Here is a 21086-nt window from a genome sequence, read left to right as displayed (position 1 = left end):
AGACAGGGGCCTGGGTCAGAGCCCAGATCTGGTCTTTCTCAGATATGTTAAGTTCAGCAACTTCTTCTTTTGGGCTTACTTTTCTCACTTTGAATGAGGGGTTGTCTCTAAGCTTTTGTACATGTGGCTCCATTTGCTAGGAATCATTCACATATCACCTTCAAGATGTTTGCCCTACCCACAGATTACCCCATCATTTGCTTACATTTTAATTGACTCACTTTTTAATATAAGCATATATTTCAAAAGAAAACCGTATTTTTACTACTAAATATGAAAAGCTTGCATATAGAAAAAATTTCATGAACCACATCCAGCCATCCAAGAATTCATATTATATCATCTTACTTCCTATAATACAAAACATCTCACCTTTTGGATAATACTGTTCAGTCCTGACCAACCCTTTTCATAATTTGGTAAGATGTGGCCTTGCTTACTTTTAGAAGTTATCATTCATTACCCTTTCTCTCTCCCTTGAAAAGACTGGTAGAAGTATTTACAGCTTTGGTTACCACACTAGCCATGTAGCACTTGGCAGAGCTTTGAGATAACAGATAAGTGACATTGTTAGCTTGGGGCTTGTTTTGAACATGAGAACCCAAGTGAATTCAGAAAAGGCAAAATTCCCCCAATAGTTGCAATATGGCTCCTGAGCATATCAAACAATTGGACCACATTTCAGTTTTATTGTCTCCTAGATTCTCTGTAATAAGAGGGACTCAGCTGCTAGGAGGCACTTACCACCTGACTCCCCGTTTCTTGGGCACAGACGTTACCCCAGGGAAATACATGATCTTCTGACTATTGCAAACTGATTACAAAAATGGTCCCTTTCCTTAACCATGCGCTTACACTGAAACTTAGCCGCTCCTCTCATCAGAAGGGGGGACTCATCTCTCCACCTTCTGAACATGGACTGGCCTGTGACCTCCTTTGCCAATAGATAGAAGAGATTATAGAGTGGCTACAAAAGTTAAAAGAGATAGTGCATGCAAATTAGTTAGCACAGTGCCAGGCACGTAGTCAGCCCTGGTTAAATGGTAGCAATTATCATTGAGTGTGTATGCTATGAAGAGCATGTAACCAGAATGCTGCTCTCTGTTTTAAGAACGTTGGTCTCCATATATTTCCCTCCTCCTTTTCCTCTCCTCTCCCCATTCACCTATTTTTGCCTGGGTCCACATGTTACCAATTGATGGCATATCCAGCTGAAAGGTTTGCACAAAATACACTTGGGTTATAGTTCCCAAGAAAGCAGGCATTAACTGTTCCATCCTTGGGTTATTGAAACCCCAAATAACCCCAGGTCCACCACCCTTAGAGTTAAGGACATTTATGGAATAACCTAGTGAGGGCTTGTTTAATCCAGAATATCCCCCCTTGGGTAATTCTGAACCCACACTGAAGAACTAGGAAAATAGTCACAATGTATTGAGTGCCATTGGCTATGTGTTCCATATGCATCATCTCATTTAATTTTCACAGTGACTCTCTGAACTCCCTGAAATAGAGTCTAAATTATCCTCACCATACAGATGAGAAGACTGAGGCTTGAAGATGTGAATAATTTGTCCTACCATGTGGAAGGTGCTGTAAGAAAAATAAAGAACTGATTCTTGTTCCCCAATCTCTCTGCACTAGGGAGCCATTCAAATTTCTTTCTCCATGTTTTGGAAGTCTCTATCTACCATTTAATAGCAGTATTAGTTTGGAAATATTAAAATGGATCCCTGTCTTGGGAGATCTCAAAATGCTAGAGCCCCTGGTTTATAACAGCTGAACTAACCCCAAGTCTTCATTTTGCAATTGAATAAACAGAAGCCCAGAAAGGATCAGCAACTTGCCGAGGTCGCACTGCTCCTGTAGACGAGAAAGCACTGACACCCAGATTTCATTTTTCTCTGTAGCCATTTCTTTTTCCAAGACAGAATGCTGCCTCTAAAACATGCACTAGTCACAAGGACAATATGGAACCAGAGTCCCAGTCAGAAAAGACAGATGAAAGAAACAATCATTGAAGAGGTTTGCCACATGTTTCTTCATGGCAGCAGCTCTGTAAATGCCACATGTGGATATGCTGGTGTGCTGGGAAGAACAGCACACTGAGCCATCATTCTTTTTAATTTAGGGCTTGCTTTACGAGATGATATCACACCCTTCAGCTTGGTGTAGTAAAGGCCAGAACAGTGGAAAAAAGCTTCAGGCAGTAAATGAGACAGAAGTAGGACTTCAAAGACAAGGTAAAAAGTATGTGATGCCTTGCCTAGGGAAAATAAGGGCTGAAGATCTCCCATCCCATTCCTAGTACCCCACTAATCCTCGTTCCCTGATGTTTCCCAGGACAGCTGAAAGCAAAGAGAGGAGAAGATAGGAAATAACCATCAATGTTTATTGAGCACCTATTTATTACATGACAGGTAGAGGACTAGGATTTAGAAGAGGACAGATTTAATCTTCAGAGCCACAACCCTGATTAAGTGTTGACTTTATCAAGAGGCAGCACAGCATGGTGGATAAGAGCGTAGCCTTGGGAGCTAGACTGCTGGGGTTGAAAACCTAGGTCCACCCCTTCCTGCCTGTGTTAGTGCAAGCAAATGATTCATCTCTCTCTACCTCAGATTCTCTATCTGAAAAATGGGTATAATCATATCTACCAAATAGAATTACTGTGAAAATAAAAGTATTTAGTAAATACTTAAAGAATATATATGACTAGAGGTGCACAAAATTCGTAGAGGGATAGGGTCCCTAGGGCTGGCCGGTGATCAGGGCCGGCCGGGGCCTTCCTTTGTTCTGCGCCACTCCCTGGTGGTCAGCGCACGGCACTCATAGCCAGTGGTTGAACTCTTGGTTGGTCAAACTCCCATTTGGTCGAACTCCCAAGGGGACAATTTGCATATTGGCCTTTTATTATATAAGATTATATAAGATACTCTCATACATGGCCATGGCTGAATAAACATTAAGTAATATTACATTCATGAGTAAACCAAGGTCCAAAGAGGTTAAGAAATGGTCACACAGCCCTGGCCGGTTCGGCTCAGTGGATGGAGCGTCGGCCTGTGGACTCAGAGGTCCTGGGTTCGATTCTGGTCAGGGGCATGTGCCTTGGTTGCGGGCGCATACCCAGTGGGGAGTGTGCAGGGGGCAGCTGATCGATGTTTCTCTCTCATCGATGTTTCTGGCTCTCTATCCCTCTCCCTTCCTCTCTGTGGAAAATAAATAGAATATATTTTAAAAAAGAAAAAAAAAGAAATGGTCACACAGTTGAGAAGTGACTAACTTGACATTCTGATTCCATGACCTTTGCTCCTTTCCTTTTACCTTGCGGCTGCTCAGGCTGAGTTGATGGGACAAAGTCAGCCATCCAGGCCAGAAGCCTCATTTTGTTCCCTACTAAACCCTCCACAGAGCACTGACCTGCATATTTCTACTTATTTCCCCCAGGACGAGTCCCCTAGGGTCAAGCCACTGGCTTCTGGACAGAGTCCCGTGCCTCTCCTCTCTGCCCTTCCAGAATTCCCCAGCAAACCATGCAGCTGTCCCAACTAATACATGCCCCAAATGCACTGTAGTCACCAGATGAAACAAGAACTTTATGCAACAACTTTTAAAATTTTCACTTCAACCTACAGATTAATTTCGCTAAGAGGAATTAAAGCCCCTACTTTCTGTATTAATTTTGATTTAGTTTTATTTAAAGTACACCTTAAACTTGAAAACATAAATCTGATTGACTATCAGCTCTAAAATTGATGGTATTGGAATACCTAATATGTTTTTCAGGGGTTCAAATTCCCAACTGGTAGAAGTCATCACCATCATTGTCATGGAAACAAAACAAAATATTTTTATTATGAATCAAACACAGTTCTAAGAGTTTTGCATCTATATCTAATTTAATCCCCAAGACCTCTTATAAGGGGGATCTATTGTTATTCCAAGTTTATATATGAAGAAACAAAGGCACAGAGCACTGAAAGGATTTTCCCAGGCAGTCTTATTCCATAAATGCTTCCCTAGTGATCTAAAAAAGTTGACCCAGCTTCCCCACAGCCCTAACTTGGGAAACAGATGCAGCCTAAAGTTTCCCAAATGTGCCACAGAAACACGGTCCAAGCCTCATCTGAAGGCATGAGAGATGACAAAATAGCTAGTGGAGGTTTTCACTAATTAATAATATTAAAAACTGCCAAGTTACGTCAGATTTCTTATTCAAAGCTTTTATTTGGTGAATATGACCACTAGTACAATGGAAGTGTGGTCTGTCCAGTGTCCACCTGACAGGATAAATTCCAGCTTTAGAGCATATACTCCACTGCAACGTTGTTCCTAATCACTAACCCCTTTCCTATAGAAGGATCACAGTACCTCCCTGTGCAATGCCATGTAACTGCAGTACATGCTTCTTGGAGGAGTGTACTTCCTACTCCACGGGCTTGGCCATGTGACTTGCTTTGGCTGATGCAATACGACTGGAAGTGGCTTTTTCCAGTTCTAAGAACCATCAGGGAACCCTATCAGCTCCCTTTTCTTCTGCCCGAGAGCAGCCTGTCCTGTGCAATTGCTGCTTCTTTAGCTGCATCCAGAATGCAGAGGGCACCTGGAACCACAGCTCAGTGTAACCGGAGCGAGAACGTGCCTTTGCTGTTGAAAGCCACTGACATTGGAGATTTTTGCTACCAGGACATAATCTAGTGAAAGCCAATTGATATAAAGCAATATCTAAAATGATTCCTAAAAACTCAAAGCTGTTTGCTGATCATCTCCTAACTACATTAGGTCCTGAAGCCCATCTGGGCTCCTCCTAATAGAAATAGAACTCCATGTTAAGGGAAAAGGAGTTGGAAAGGGCAAAGGGGCTGTAGGAAATAGAGTGTGAGTAAAGAGCACACCAGAGAAGCAGGGTGACTAAGCAAAAGCCATCCACAAAGGAAAGGCATAAATAATAAAGGAACACCGTCCACAACAAAAGCTCACATGTAAACAAGCACCACTAACAACAGGGAGGGAATAAAGAAACGGAAAGCAAAGGACTGCCAGAAAGGCCATATCCCAAAATGAGAAGAAAATTTTAAAATGATTTAGATAAAGAAGGAGACCAAAGAGTGACGAGGAAAACTGTGAATGGTTTTGTTTCAAGAGAAAAACAAAACGTTTGATGCAAACATTTTGTTTCCTACAGCTAGTCCCTCTCCTGGGACAATTCCAGGGGTTCTGTTATGAGCCTGCATTTCCTAAGACCCTGCCACTTCCTTCACTTCTCCTCCCCCCGCCCCCCCCCGCCAAAGCTCATTAACAAATGTGTGGTCCCATGTTTTGTACTGGCAAAGCATAAGGGATAGTACATAATTTTAACAGCAACACATAGTAGAAGCAGGTATTATGTACAGGGCCTGCCTTCTGAGGAATTAGATTGATGACTCTCCTTGCGGCATGATTGCAGAGAGAGTCATCAATCTAATTCTTCTCTCACCTGAAATATAAGCACTAAAGATCTCTTCCTTGGCATTAGATTTTTAACACCCCGGGAGACAGCAGCACCATCTCATTGGGCATCTCCACGAAGCATGATTGCACCGCGAGTCTGCAAGAAGGCAAACAGGGCAACATCTCCTCTGGAAAAACAGTCCATTTCAGCAGGGGGCAGCCCCCTTCCAAGTCTAAGGAATATTTTAAAGGGGCCATGAACAGTGGCCTGTCTCTCAGCAAATCAAAGCTCTAGACCAGCGGTTCTCAACCTGTGGGTTGCGACCCCTTTGGGGGTCGAACGACCCTTTCACAGGGGTCGCATAAGACCATCCTGCATATCAGATATTTACATTACGATTCATAACAGTAGCAAAATTACAGTTATGAAGTAGAAACAAAAATAATTTTATGGTTGGGGGTCACAACATGAGGAACTGTATTTAAAGGGCCAGAAGGTTGAGAACCACTGCTCTAGACCCTCACTACGCAAACTGTGGTCTGGGGGCTGGCAGCTCCTGAGAGTGTGTTAGAAGTGCAGCATCCCAGGTCCCACCTCAAACTGCACTGAGTCAGAATCTGACCTCCATGCACATGAACTTAAGAAGCCCTGCTACAGTGACCACTCCTCCTGAAGTAACTGTCTCACACCCCTGAGGAATGCTGAAATGGAAGTTAAGACTCTCGGGTATAGATAGCATACTAGACATTCAGCGCTATATACCAGGCATACCAGTGCCCATCTCCAAGGATTGCCGTGTAAACCACAGACTAAATACTGATAGGTATTCTACTACCTTGCTTTCTTGCCAAGAGCATGTTTTGCTGAGGGTTGAGTGCCAGGGGTAAGAAGAAGGATTAAGATGTTATGGGGAAATTAGGGCAGAGAGAAGACCCAACAAGGGATATTGGCCATGGCAAGACACTCGCTTAACCTGAATGTTTCTATCTGGCTCCCCATGTTCTCTGCTCTAAGTCTTTAAAAAAGCAGAAGTGTATCCAGTGAGGAGTTGGATAGCGAGGGTTGTGGTCCACAGGGTTTCCTTCCAGAACTTCCTGCCCCACAGCATGCTAGTTATTTGGCAGATGTGCAGGATTTAACAACTACTCAGCTACGTCTCTCAGAGTCAGTTCCACTCCCATCCCAACCCTTACCAGAAATAACACCCCAAATATATTTCCCTCGGCATATATTAAGGCTTCCCAACACGACATCTAGAAAGGAGTTACCATACCGTACACAAACCATCCTATAGATAATAAATTTCTCTTTAAAAATTATATTTGGTTTTCAGTATAACTGATGTCCTATAAACCTGAAATTGTTATTAATACAGAATTTCAAGCCCAGACTAACCTTGAGCTCCATCTCCCTAAGTCTCCTTTTAATTATGTGTGGATGTTTCACTTTTTTCATCAGCATGAATTCATCAAACTCTTAAATAGATTGGAAAACACAGGCAACCCAGCACCTCTATGCATAGGCCAATGTGTCTAGTGCATCTTCATTTCTGTGGGTATTGAATTTAGCCATCGTGTGGCCTCTGTCTGGCCACAGCTATAAGAAACATTGGCCCAGAAAAATATGTTTCGTAGTATTTTGAAGGAGAAGAACTCAGTGTACACTACATTAAATGGCACTAAACAAAAATTACTCCCTATTGCATAAATATGGGTTGCATACAGGGTTTGAGTCAGTTAATGAATATGATCCAAATTAAGAAATAGTGAGGATGGGGTCAGTCGAAGGAGAGAGAGAGAGAGAGAGAGAGAGAGAGAGAGAGATTTTCACAGAATTACACCTCCTCCATAGCAAGGAAAGAGCTGATGTTACAGGCAATTAAACTTCCGTCCCCCCATTACATAAAACTCTCAACTGAAGTCAACGTAAGTGACACCCCATCACCTGTTGCCTCCATTACAGGTGTGCGGGATGAAGCCCACAGGCCCTCCAGAGACCAGCCTCTCAGGAGCCTCTTCCCGTCACAGGTGACACTTGGTCCCCAGCGCCTGTGGAGCTCAGCATGTTTCCACCAAACACACATCCATTCATCTCACGCTTGTGAACTGTTCGAGTTCATCACACAAAACTCCAAAGCTCCGTGGACTTGCTTTCCTGTAACACAGCTACAGTACGCATTTGTTTCATCATCAGATATTTTCCTCTTGGAAAAGTGCCCTGTATTTTCACTTGGCCATTTTCTTTTATGAAGATGAATCCAAACCAACCAAAATCTCAATGAAACTTTCAAACTACTTTTTGAAAGTGGGGGCCAAGTTTTGTGCTTACAGATCCTATTGGCATAAAGGGCTTGAAACCCAGAAGACATTCTACAGCCACTTTGCCATTTACTAGCGGCGTGTCCTTGGGCGAGGCTGCATGTCCCCTCGCTGACCTTGTTCTCTCATCTGTGATGTAAATATAAAAGATGTCCTTATCCAAGGTTGATCAAATGAGATTGCATAGGTAGAAGCAGTTATGAAGTGCAATACCATGGCACTTGAATTACCACACCAAGTACAACAGCAACTGGCTTGCCTGCTCCATAAGGCTCAATCCTTTTGAAATAATTGAGAGCAGAAGTGAAAAGAAAAAGAGGAAGTGGCCTTTCGAGTCAGATTCTACTGCATGATCTCAAAGAACAGCTGTACTTGGCATAGCCCAGACTGTATTATGATCGCCTTAATTTAGCAGCAAGGCAGCTTCGGTTATTTGCTCAGATCCATATTTTAAAAATTAGCATAGCACTCTCCCCACTATTCTGTGCAACCTCGCCAATTTGTCAGGAGCACAGATCTAGGTGCCAAGAGATCTGAAAATTATGCTTGGCTCTGTCACAGTGTTCTGTGGGACAAGTTAACCTTCCTGAACTTCTCTGAGTCTTGAAATTTGGTGGATTTCATCCAGTTGGACAGATTTATCAAGAAACTTAAGAATATTTATATCTTTTGCTCCAATAGTTACATATTTGAAAAGCTATTTTAAGGACACAATCTTAAACATGATAAAATGTTTTAGGCACAACAACTTTTTAATGCAATTAACAAGATCAAAAAGGAGGGATAATCAACATGTTTATCTATAGAATATCTTTTTTATTATTTAAGATGCTGATTTGGAATACTCTGTAATAACAAAGAAATATTTAATAAATAATGTTAAGTACAATAAAAATCAAAATACCAAAATATATAAATACCCTATTTTAATCCTATGCACAGGAAAGAAAGACTAAGAAATATTGCCAAGAGTCATGCTTCAATGAAAGTGGGTAATTTTTATTTTTTCTATTATCCACAGTTCATTTTTCAGCCTTCCTTTATTTCCCAAATTTGCTTTAATGTTTATTTATTCTATTATAAATCAATGAAGCCTAAAACATAATACCAGGAGGTGAAAATGCACAAAGTCTAAAGACATCTGTTTCAGTTGAAGTTTCATCCTTCCACAATAGTTCCCACATTAGGTCTGTGATTACGATAACTAACAGTTTCACAGCAAGAACTCACTAATAGGGAGAGACCAAGATGGCGGCATAGGTAAACACCGGAGACTGCTGCCGCAAACAACCACTTCAAAAATACAAGAGTCATGCTTCAATGAAAGTGGGTAATTTTTATTTTTTCTATTATCCACAGTTCATTTTTCAGCCTTCCTTTATTTCCCAAATTTGCTTTAATGTTTATTTATTCTATTATAAATCAATGAAGCCTAAAACATAATACCAGGAGGTGAAAATGCACAAAGTCTAAAGACATCTGTTTCAGTTGAAGTTTCATCCTTCCACAATAGTTCCCACATTAGGTCTGTGATTACGATAACTAACAGTTTCACAGCAAGAACTCACTAATAAAAGACTAAAGCTTTTGGATGTTATACGATGCCTGTTGTCCACACTGCTCTCTGAAGTGACAGGTCAGCGTGAGTCCAGTGTGACGGAGTGATCAGTGTGGCTAGATACAAATCTCGCCAATGGCCAAAGTCCAACTCAGGAGCCAGTAGTAACCAGCCCGGCTCACTGTTTGTGATAGTCTTCAAAGCAGACTACGTGAACGCTAGCTCAGGAAGCTCTCTGAGTGTGAACTGGTTTCTACAGCGATGTCATGCTTGGTCAGCAGGCTATTTGGGCATGAAATGGTGCCACAGGAGTGAGCAACACATTTTTTCCTCCATAAGGCTCAGGCTGTCCTAATGCTTTGGAGAGCTAATGAATTTTTCAAAATATTTTGAAAGCCCATTCTGGAGTGGCATTGTGACCTGCATCCGCCTCCATGAGTTTATGTCAGTTTTTCTGGAGACTAGAGCCAAGGATGATGGCACTTCAGGCCACAGGCCAAGGTATCGGCCAAGTGGCCAGGACACAGTTACGGAGCCACTGAAATTACTTGGATTCACGCACGGCTTTACGTTAGGGTCTTACAAAGCAAATGCACGATGAACAAATAGAGGGAATATGCAGCTAGAGGATAAAATTCTCCCTCCTAGTCACCTTTTCTGTGACCTTTATACATTTCCTAAGACCAGCCTTTCCGTTTGTCCACAACCTAAAATCAAACAAACAAAAATTTCTCCCAATGATCTTGATAAACACTCAAAACATAAAACATGAAAACCTGAATCAAAGGGTAGGCTTGTATTAATCCACAAGAATTAGTTGAAATACTGCTCACCTTGCCCTGAAAGAATCCAGCCCTCCAACAGGCCGTGGCTCTGGGAGTCTGTTTATATTGTAGCCTCCGAAGGGTGAAAGAATCCTCCCTGGTAGCTCAGCCAGGGAATGCTGCTTGCAAAGCAAATCGGGCTGCTCAGGGCAGGGAGGCGGGTGGGGGAAGCAGAGAATGCGGGATGGGAGGGTACAGAGACCAGCCCCCTTGCCTCCCTGGAGAGGGGCCCTGGGACACTGTCTCCCAGGGGAGCAGCTGGGCATGTGTCCTCTCAGATTTACCCATGGCCGGCAGCAGCTGATCTGTACACCTGCTGTGACACTTCTGTCTTCCCAGAGCCAGGTGCCGTCTGGCCAGCACCACTGACCACTTGCTAGAGAATGTGTGTTTGAAGAATGCAACGCTGTTTCTACGTGCAGGATACACCTCTGCCTCAGCTCTTCCTTCTTTTCCATTTTGGAGAGAAAGAGGCAGGCATGCACATATCTCTTTTGTACCCTTTAATTAATTGTTAGATAAAGTTTCACAGCAAAACAACTGGACTTTTCTTTTAAAGTAGAAAAAAATCACTCATCCCAGAAGTCCTGTTTTTTCACCTGAAGAAAATGGTTCTTTTTTTAAAAATTTTATTTTCTTGTTTAAAGTATTACAAATAGTAGTACATGTCTCCTTTTTCCCCCCCGATTGACCATCCCCCGGCCTCTCTTACCCCCTGGCACATGCCCTTACCCTCCCCACCAGTGTCTTGTGTCCATTGGTTATGCGTATATGCATGCATATAAGTCCTTCGACATGGTTCTTATGAATGGGAACCCTTCCATAAAAATAAGTGAAAGCCCATCAGCCCTCAGGCTGTTCTTAGGGACCTTATTTTACAGGCCCCTGGGCACTCCTGCAGCTCTGCTGTGGAGTCCAGAACCAGGTTTAGCCATGAACTTAGAATGGGGGTGGGGAGTAGGGTTTCTCATGTCCTGTACCTGCCTCAGGCCTACCTATACCCTCCTGATCAGGCTTACAACTTCAGCCCCATCACTGTCCGTCCTAACTCCTGACTCACTTGTTATAAGCCATGACATTTCACTTAGCTGGCTTCACTCAAGAAGGAGATCTCCTATGCAAGGGACTTTTCCAGACAGCCACAGCTTACCCTCCATGTGACAATTTCTTTTCTATTTTAATTAGCTAAGTTGGAAATTTTTCTGAAATTGCTTGAGTACCCCACTTTTCTCCTTAAATGGGACACTGAGCTTAAATGATCTTCCTTCCGTGATGATTCAGGGTCATTACTGTGAACATCAGTGATGGACTTGACCTCACTGATATTATGGTCCCCAGGAGCTGTGCAGATATTTAGCACTATTTATGTACCCCACAACAGATGAAAGGGTACTAAGGGAGGGCCTGGGTCTGCTTCTTATAGGTTCTGTTTGATTTTGGTTTTGTTTGTGTAATTCCTCCATTGTAACTTACCAGCAATTACAGCCTTTAGCAGCCTCTCCTTCCATCACCCCCAGCTGAGAAAACCAAGCTTGTCAAAGCGCAAATTACTAAATGACAATGATTTTTATAGCTAACATTCCCCGAGTCTTTGCTGGGTTCCTAGCATTTTCTAAATGACTTACAGGTATAACCTCATGAAGGGGCTCAGAAATGGAGTTTGGACATTTTGCCGTGAGAAAAGAACTAAGTATAAAGGTATGTTTCACTACTTGCCTGAAGGAAAGCTGCCTTTGCCTAATTCCCTGTTTTCAGGAGACTTTAGGCTGGCTGATGTTGCCAAATTAGTGAACTCCGGGCACATGAACTGTGCCTCTTGCAACTCATTCTAGCCTGGATTTTGGAAGGATTTTCTTCTCTCTCTCTCTTACCACTTTTCAAACTTGCTTCCTTCCTGAATCATTTGATTCTTCTCTTTTCTCCTGTTTTCCTTCCCTTCCACCTCCTCTCCTTTTTCCTTTCTCCCCCTTGTTCTGTGCTCCTACATGCATCTTAAGTATAACCAGCAGTTTTCTGGGACATTACTCAGCTGGAGGACTTGTCCGCACAGCTGAGAGCTGAGCCCTAATACCAGCCCTTCTCCTTACTAGCTGTGTCACCTGGGGTGAGCTCACCCACCTTACAATCAACCATCAAAGTACTCCTTCCAGTCTCCAGCAAGTGAGTGGCAACAATGAAGAAATCTGCAAAACCAAAAGTTGTGCTCACAACCTTGGTTGATTCCTCAGTTATCTGAGGGTTTTTAATATAAAACAGTCAACACAGAGAAATGAACCTCTCTTGGGTCAAGTGAACTTACCCCTCAACCCTCCTATTAATGTGTCAAATTGTTCACTTTTCATTTAAAAAGAATGAAATGTTCCAGGACATCTGGTGGGAAGAGGTACTTACAGATGAGGGGAAGGGCCCTGGAACTGGAATCAGGTGATTTGGGACAAAGCCTCTGCTCTTTAGTGGCCGTGGAACCTTGGGCCAACCTCACTGAGCCTGCAAAAGGAGAATAATGGCTACCTCACAAGACCATGGTGGGCACTGAGTTTTCAAATCAATGTATCAATACACAAAAATGTAACTCTTATAGATAGTCAACAAATTTTATTTGAAGCAAAGGGAGCTAAGAATTGCCCCTGTTTCTAAACAGGGCTTTCTGGCTCTCTTGTCATCAGTGGCTCCCATCATGCTTTTATTATTGTGGATGAAGAACACATTCTCATCTTAGCACCTACATACCTGCAACAGACCTGGGCGGGGAGTGCTATTATTGTTCTCATGTCACAGATGAGGGAACCGAAGCTCAGAAAAGTGTGAAGTTGCCTGATGAGTAAGTAAAAATGGCAACGTCGGGCTTTGAAATCAGACATCTGGCCCCCAGAGTCCACACCATCAGTCCACATGGCATTGAAGGGAAAGAAGTGAGGAGGACAACAGGATCTTTAAGGTTCCTCCAAATCCAAAAGTGCTCTCCGAGATTCTTCCTAAACCTTCCTATCAGGGCTGGCAACTTTTACTACAGGCTGCTTCATGTTACCAGGTTGGGGGCTCAGGTATAGAAATGTGTGGTTCTTACTGCTCCCAGGGAAGTCACCAATCATAAAGGATGATAACACAGATATGCTTTTGATTTACCGATGTCTACTTCCAGCCACTTGTTTTGATGTATCTGCATAATATATTAATTGCTAAAAAAAAGTTAATTCTGAAATGTGAGTAGATACACTCTAAACTAAACAAGACCTATTGCCAAAATATATTCAAGACCATATGTATTCCATGCAGCCTTGCATAAAAGCGAGCCTTGTTATTTTGTTTTTCTTCTTCTTTTTTTTTTAAATCCTCACATGAAGATATGTTTTCATTGATTTTTTTTAGAGAGAGAGAGAGAGACAGAGAGAGAGAGACAGAGATTGATTGCCTCCTGTATGTGCCCGAACCAGGGATCGAACCTGCAACTTTTTGGTATATGGGAGAACACTCCAACCAACTAAAATCAATTAAGCCACCCGGCCAGGGCTAGCCTTGTTATTTTGTAGTAACATTTAGTATGAAGTACCTACTCTGTGCAAAGTGATCTAAATGTTTCTCACCACCTTCCAATCAACCAACCTGGGTCCTGCATACTGTCACCAGCCCTTCTTCAGATTCAGACCTCTAAGAGTCTATACCTGTTCATCAACTTACTCATTTTTATCGAGCCACTACCATGTATCCCACTTTGTGCAAGACTTTTGCCTTATGGCTTCATTCAGTCTGAAAACACTTTGCTCTTTTTGTGCTTAGCAGAGTCATGGCTCCTGGTCCCAAGAAGCATCTGAAGCATATAGCAACTCGAAAGCTTTGGATGCTGGATAAACTGATGGGTGTGTTTGTTCCTCATCTCTCAACTGATCCCCACAAGCTGAAAAAATATTTGCCCTGCATCTTTTTCTAAGAAACAGACTTAACTCTTCCCTGACAGACAGTGAAGTAAAGAAGATCTGCATGAAGCCATTCATTAAGATTGAGGTCTGAACTGATACAGCCTAGCCTGGTGGTTTTATGGACGTCATCAGCATTGACAAGACCATGGAGCATTTCCCTCTGATCTATGGCAGCAAGGGTGGCTTTGTTGTTTATCGTATCACACCTGAGGAGGGCAAGTGCAAGTTGTGCAAAGTAAGAAAGATCTTTGTAGACACAAAATAAATCCCTTACCTGGTGACTTTCCACTACCCAAATCCCTTCATCCAAGTGAAGGGCACCATTCGGATTGATTTGAAAACTGACTGGCAAGATTACCGATTTCAACAACTTTGATACTGTTAACAAGTGTATGATAATGGGAGTGCTAACTTGGGAAGAATTGGTGTGATCAGCAACAGAAAGGGACATCCTGGTTCTTTTGATGTGGTTCAGATAAAAGATGACAACAGCTTTGCCCTTCAGCTCGCCAACAGTTTTGTTAATGGAAAGGCAATAAACCAGGTATTTCTCTTTCCTGAGGAAAAGGTATGACCTCATTGCTGAGGAGAGAAACTGTCAAACAGAGCAGGAAGTGAAATGATCTCCAGGTAACAGGATTGGAAGGTCTTTGTACTTAATTAATGATAATATGGCATGATTCATTGCCTCCCCCGAAACACACACACACACACACACACACACACACACACACACACACACACCTACTAAGTGAGCTTCAGGCACTGTACCAGGCCCTGGAGATACCATGTCCTGGTCCATACTCTCATCAATCAAATAAACATGCCCAATAAAGATACAATGACAAGCTGAGATAAGTGAGCTAAAAGCATTGCAAAACAAACAAGCAAACAATAAAACACCTGACTTATACACATGAAATGGGGGAGTGGGGGAGGGAGGGATCGTTCAGCAAAGTCATCTCTTCTCCTTCACCTGATCTGAAGAAGAGGTAGGAATTATTTAAGCTAGGAGGTGGGGGAAAGTAGGAGAAGAAGCCAGCAGAAGCTGGACAGCAGACTGGGCCAGAGCCCAGGGTCAAATTAAGAGTGTTGTCTGTTCGTTCTCCTAAGAGCAATGGGAAGTGACTGAGGTTTTAAGAAAGGGATGGGAGAGGTGTGAAAGATGCTTTCACAGCGATATACCTCATAGCAGTGGGAGAGTGGTTTGCAGGAGACCAACCGGTTAGCTGGTCATTGCTTGGCAGGATAGAGGAGAAGGAAATTCCAAGTTGAAGAAACTGGATGAATAATAATGTTATTCACTGAGATAAGGAATTGAAGAAAAGGACCAACTTGGGGGAAAATGGGGAGGAGCAACCATCGTTCCAGGTTCTGTGTTATGGGCTGTAGGTATATTATTTTGGCTTTACAACAAGCCCCGCAAAGTAGGCATCATTATCCCATTTTTCATATTAAAAACTCAAGGCATTTTTATGAGCTTCGTTTTTCTAACCAAACGTTCATGGGTCTGATTTTCCTGGGCAATCTAGGGCTCAGTTTACCTCCCAAGAGTTCTTAAGATGAGAGATTAACTTTCCCTGGAAATCAAAGCCAAAAGCCACAGGCTTCGACAGAAGTGGATCTGGGACTTTGCCGGAGATGTTGAGTTGGCTGCTGTGGGACCCGTGGCAAGGCAGCCCTGTATGATTGTGTAGGTTGTGTACTGCACACACTTAGAGGGTGCCCATCATTCGAAGTCCATGTGAATATATCAGCCCTGTCCCTCCCAGGTTCTTTTCAAAGACTCCAAACTCCACAACTCTCCCATAAGCCCCAGGGTTTGAAAAAGAATCACCAACCAAGGCAACACCATGCACTTTACCTCTCCAGTCCCCAGATGTTCTTTCCTCTTTTGAAACCTCCATCCAGACCCAGGTATTCCTCCCTCCCCATTTTTTTTTTTTTTTGCTCAGCCAACACTCCAAGGAGGACTGGATGTAAGGAAAGAGTGAAACCTTCATCACCAAGACACCATTGCTTACAAGAGCTCCCCAGAGAAGTACACCAAACCCAAAATGATGTCACTATCTGCCCAAATAAAGGCTTCATAGAAACAAACAGGTTTCTAGGACCAATGCTGTTACGTTTTTACCTATTCAACATAAAATAGTCCCCAAATCACTGATTAAAGGGTGTCCTCACTCACTGAGCCCATCCTTCAAGACCCTAGGTGCTGTCTGAATGGGAGTGACAAATTCTTCACCTTCTAGGCAGACCACTCCACTATGAGATTCACAAGGGAAAAGCCTGGGTCTCCTCTACGGCCCTGAAGCTGGGACATTCACAGCTCATGGTCTGACAGCTCCGGCAGTGAGAAATGGAGCCGACTCCTGGACTAAAACCGCCAAGGGCTCTTTTCTCATCAGGCCCTGAGGGGTGGCTCCACATTCACAGAAGAGCTTGGGTTCTTGAGTTTCCTGCTCAGGATGCTCTGGCAAGAGGCACAGTCTCAAATGCACCAGCTCTCACTCATGGTGGGGCAGGAGCTGATCCCATGGATGGTGATCAGAATGAGCTCAGCTCGCCAAAGGAAACTGCTTTGCCAGCATCTCACCGTTGCCAATCCTCACCACAGCAGCTCTTTGAAAGGTATGGCACTTTCCCTTTAAAGACGTTTTTTATTGACACGCACCACCTTCTTCCCATACAGGAAATCAGGAAGAAAAGGTTCCTCCAATTTCTAGTCAAGATGATTAGTCTGTGGGCATGCTGCAGTGTTTTTCTTTCTTGTTTAAAACCCCAGCCCCTCTATAAACTCTAATGTGGTTGTTCATGTAGAGTTTTGAGTGTGCCTTCTTGTCTCTAGACCACATACCACAGAGTATAAGTTGGCAGGTAGGCCACCCAGAACTATTCTTCTGAAGAAGTCCACCTATTGACCAATACCCACTGCAATATGAGCCCCCCACCTGCAGTTGTCACTTGCTGAAGTGGCAGATGCATTCCCCAGACGGTAGTGGTAGCCCTGTCCCCACCCTGTCTTTGAAAACAGCATTCCTAAGGCATTAATATGCCCTATATCCTTCCGGTAGCAGCTGATACTCTGGCCACACACACCCAAGGCTGGCATGACCTACAACTTAGGGCAGTGTGCTGCAGAGGCCCTCCTCCCACCTCGCCATGGCCTTGGGCAGCTGCTTGAATTGCATCAGCTGGTGGGGTCTGGGCAGTGGGAGAGGCTCAGCAGCCAATATACTCAGTGTGGGGACCATGGCTTTCTGCCAGCCAGAGCCCCATCTACCTCCTCCCACCCCCACCCCTCCCAGAGTTCATGGGGACTTGGACCATTTACTGCCATCATGAGGCCTGAATATTTTGTCTTGGCCTGAATATTTTTCTGAGCTGGCCACCATGAAACTGGAAGACATTTCCCAAATTAGAGCCTAGGGCAGGAAGTTCTCATTCTTACCTGTCTTCAATTTCTCTTACCATAGAAATAGCATAACTAGAGAATGACTATGACACCACCATAGACTTGTGTAATTAAAATGAAAAGCATGGCTGAAACTTAAGAGCTGACCTGGAACTACCGGATTTGATCTCTTTCCCTATTCCAGCTCAGAATAGGCAAGTGGAAGAAAAGCCAAGTGGGCAGTGGCAGGAGAAAAAGAAAATATGTTTTCACTTTCATTCCTAGTGCTAGCAGTAAGTGTCCAGATCAGAAACATCTGGGTTCTCACCTGGGGTAGTGAACCAAATTAACAAACATCACCCTTTGATTACCAGCTCTACTGCCTTGGGGTCTAGCTCTCATGCTGCCTACTCTACTGTCTTGATTGTTTTAACGGTACCTGTGTCAATTCCTTCTTTGTCAAGAAGGTGACATTGCTGGAGACTGTGCATGGCAGGAACCAGTCTCCTGCTGCCTTCCACCTTCAGCCCGGGTTTCTCTTTTTTTATGAAATAGCTCCCGGCACCCACACCTGTTTTAACAAGGCAGAAGCCAGGCCCCCTAGAGAAGCATTTGAGCTCCAGGAGAGGGGTTTACTTTTGCTATTTTGGATCAGTTTCATCTATTCTCAGGTGGGATTGGAAGGGGAGATTTAGGGAAAAAGGGGATTGGGATTGTCAGCGAATCTGCCTCAGTTTAAAGACTTGCAAAACCAGTCTGGCGTGATAAATAGAATTGAGAGAGTGCTCTCTCGATTTCAACAGAAATCATCTCCAAACTACCTGATAAAAATTCAAAAGCATCCCTCTGCTTCAGAGATGTCTGCTCAACCCAAGGGCCTGGCCTAGAATGGGAACCCTCTCCTCTCCTCACAATGACAGATAAATGATAAATGCTCCTAGTTGGGAACTAAAGGCACACAAACAATTTCTCCAAAGTCTGATGATGGGAGATTTTAGCTATGGTTAATAGCAATTCCACTTAGGAATTTTAAATTCCTTTGGCCTATTGAAATTAGCTAGCGCCAATGATGATGAGGTTACATTATGAGTTTGGAAGGGCCATTGACAATTTCGAAGCATTCAAAGATATATATCATATGCTGGTAGAATATCAAAGAAGTGAAGTAGGTAGAAAAAATCTGCCAATTAGAGTTTGTCTAGGTATCATATAAATAAATCTGTATTAGCTTCTGATGGAAAACAGCTTAAATATAACACCTAAATTCTATTTAATTCTGGCCTAATAAAGCTTAAGTGAAATCCAACATAATTTCTTCTCCTTAAAATGCTTCCCAAAAATAGCTCAATTTTTAAACAATCCTACTATTTTATTATGAATAAACTCACAAATAAATGCCATAATTATTTATTCAAATTTTCCCTCTTAAACAAAGGCTATCCATCCTCTAAAAGAAAAGTTATTTACTACAATAGCTGAATGTTGCATATTAAGTAAAAAAAATTTTTTTTTACCTAGAAAATGTAGTTTGTCAGAGAAAATGTGACCCCATCACCTTTGCTGTGGCCGAATATGAAAGGCTAACTGTGATCTCTAATAGGAAATCTATTCCAAGAAAAACACACAATTAGCAGTAATTGTTCTTCTGGCTAAAGCAGTAGACTGGGATCAGTATTTCAAACAACCACTTCTTTTTACTGTCTTTTTTTTTTTTAATGATGTAGAGCAATTGCTCGTCTAATGAAGGGACTCGGTAAATAAACTTACACATGACTCTAAACTGATTACTCTGAAACAGGCACTTTTTATTCCAGTAATTGCTCTTCAGAAATGAGACAAACCTCTCATTTCATGCTCACATGAGACCCCACAATCTAAACGTTTATTGGCGAGCAGAGTACATAAGGCGAGCAGAGTACAGGTGCGGTCTAAAACTGCAGTTATCGTTGATCAACCATTCATTTTCATCCACACAAAAAACAAATAAATAAGCTGCCAAAATTGACTTTCCTTTTTGACCATCTCTCAGTCATTATCAGGTCAAGAACTCAGGGCCCATGTATAATATCAGAAATGCAAGGGAGTTTCTGCAATCAGTATTTTCCTTCTAATGCTCATGTGAAACTCATAAGGGGGTCAGCAACAAACACAGAAATGATCACATATTTTCTCAGTTCTGAAATTCCGGCAAACGTTCCATTCTCTGTGAGGCTTAAGGTGGAAAACAAAGTACTTATATTAGCATTAATCAACTTTAATGGTCTTTTTAAAGATACTTACAGTTAAGCTATTATAAAAATCACACTTGCCTCCACAATCCCTTTGTTGTTGGAGGGTGAGTTACAGGAATAAGCCTGCCTTGTGATTAAGACGTCACCTTAATGCAGACTTTATATTTTGGCTTTTCTGAAGGTTTAAAGGTTAAAGGCATCATAAATTATGCATGTCCTCCAATGCCAGGCCCATAAAAGGTGCTTTCACTGTTCATTAAAGATATTGCTTCTAAATGGGCAGAGGCTTTTTTTTTTAAGTGTAGAAACAGAAAAATTTCCATTATGTTTATTGATGCTATGATGGAGAGCCAAAACAATTCGGAATTAGGAAACTGCTAGAATGTAACAACTGTCAACATAAAATTTTTGTCAACAAGTGAAATTTTTGTTCACTCTTTGTACAGTGAAACAGTTAAACACAGCCGACCAACACGCTGGTCTCCTCCCAGGAGAGCCACTCTGGCACAATGCACATGGCCAGCAACAGTTGGGGCTGTCCCCTTCTCTCTCTGTCCCAAATTACGGATCTGAATAGGGACCCAAGAGACACAGGATTCACATTAGAATATCCCCAACTCCTGCCCTGGAGCAAGCTCTGTGTGAGGTATGTTTGCATAAACTGCGTATTGGCACATGTCCTTCCTAGTTGACACCCTGACTTCCTCACTTATGCTTTGCCACCACCTCCAGCTAAAGCCGGTTCTGAGAAATCCTTACTTTCCTTTTACACTGACCCCTATTGCGTCTGCAGAGGCTGGGCTCTTTTTCCCAAGGAGCACCACACCCATTCCTCCTCGAGCCTTCAGGAGCAAAATGCAGATTTGGCTGGATCTGCCTCTCTCCAACCTCAGGCTGAAGGAACCAGACTGGACACACAACTTGAGCTAGGCTATGACCACCCCCAGGTCGGCGTCCTGTCTGGCGCAGGGAAGGATTCTGGAGGCAGACTGCTTGCTGAAAGCACCAGAGTTCCAGAGATCCGTGCCAGCATACAGCCCTCATACCCTGTCAACTAAGTGGCAAAGTTGTTTCTGCCTCTTCTACTGCAATGCCCTTTCCTCTCCATTAGAAAACAGAGAGAGAGAGAGAGAGAGAGAGAGAGAGAGAGAGAGAGAGAGAGACGCACACACGCCTGGCTTCCTCAACTTACCAGTTTAGACTTGGCGCGTTGCAAAAATTCTTCCATATCGTTGTGAGGTTTGGACCAGGGGTACCCGGAAGGGTGCGGAGGAAGATCTCAGTCGGAGGAGAGGCGCGGGATCTCCGGGTGGTGGCGTGCTGTGGCGCAGCGACCTTCTGCTCCCTCCTGCCGCTCGGAGGCGGCTGTGGCTGCGCCCGGGGCGGTGGCGTCCTAAGGTTCCCAGCCCC

General features: G+C 43.2%; 1 protein-coding gene and 1 pseudogene across 1 annotated transcript in view; one reads left to right on the top strand and one right to left on the bottom strand.

Moving 5' to 3' along the window:
- Positions 1–21073, bottom strand: part of PRUNE2 (prune homolog 2 (Drosophila)) — a 211639-nt gene extending 190566 nt beyond the window's left edge. Inside the window, exon 1 of the mRNA XM_014541265.1 lies at positions 20869–21073. Coding sequence (XP_014396751.1) covers positions 20869–20904 — 36 coding nt within the window. The 5' untranslated portion in view covers positions 20905–21073. The remainder of the gene's footprint in view (positions 1–20868) is intronic.
- Positions 13881–20734, top strand: LOC102257810 (annotated as a pseudogene).
- Positions 21074–21086: the final 13 nt, after the last annotated feature.

This window comes from Myotis brandtii, unplaced genomic scaffold (genome assembly GCF_000412655.1).
Source record: "Myotis brandtii unplaced genomic scaffold, ASM41265v1 scaffold266, whole genome shotgun sequence".
NCBI lineage: Eukaryota > Metazoa > Chordata > Mammalia > Chiroptera > Vespertilionidae > Myotis > Myotis brandtii.
This window is presented reverse-complemented; position numbering and strand designations above follow the sequence as displayed.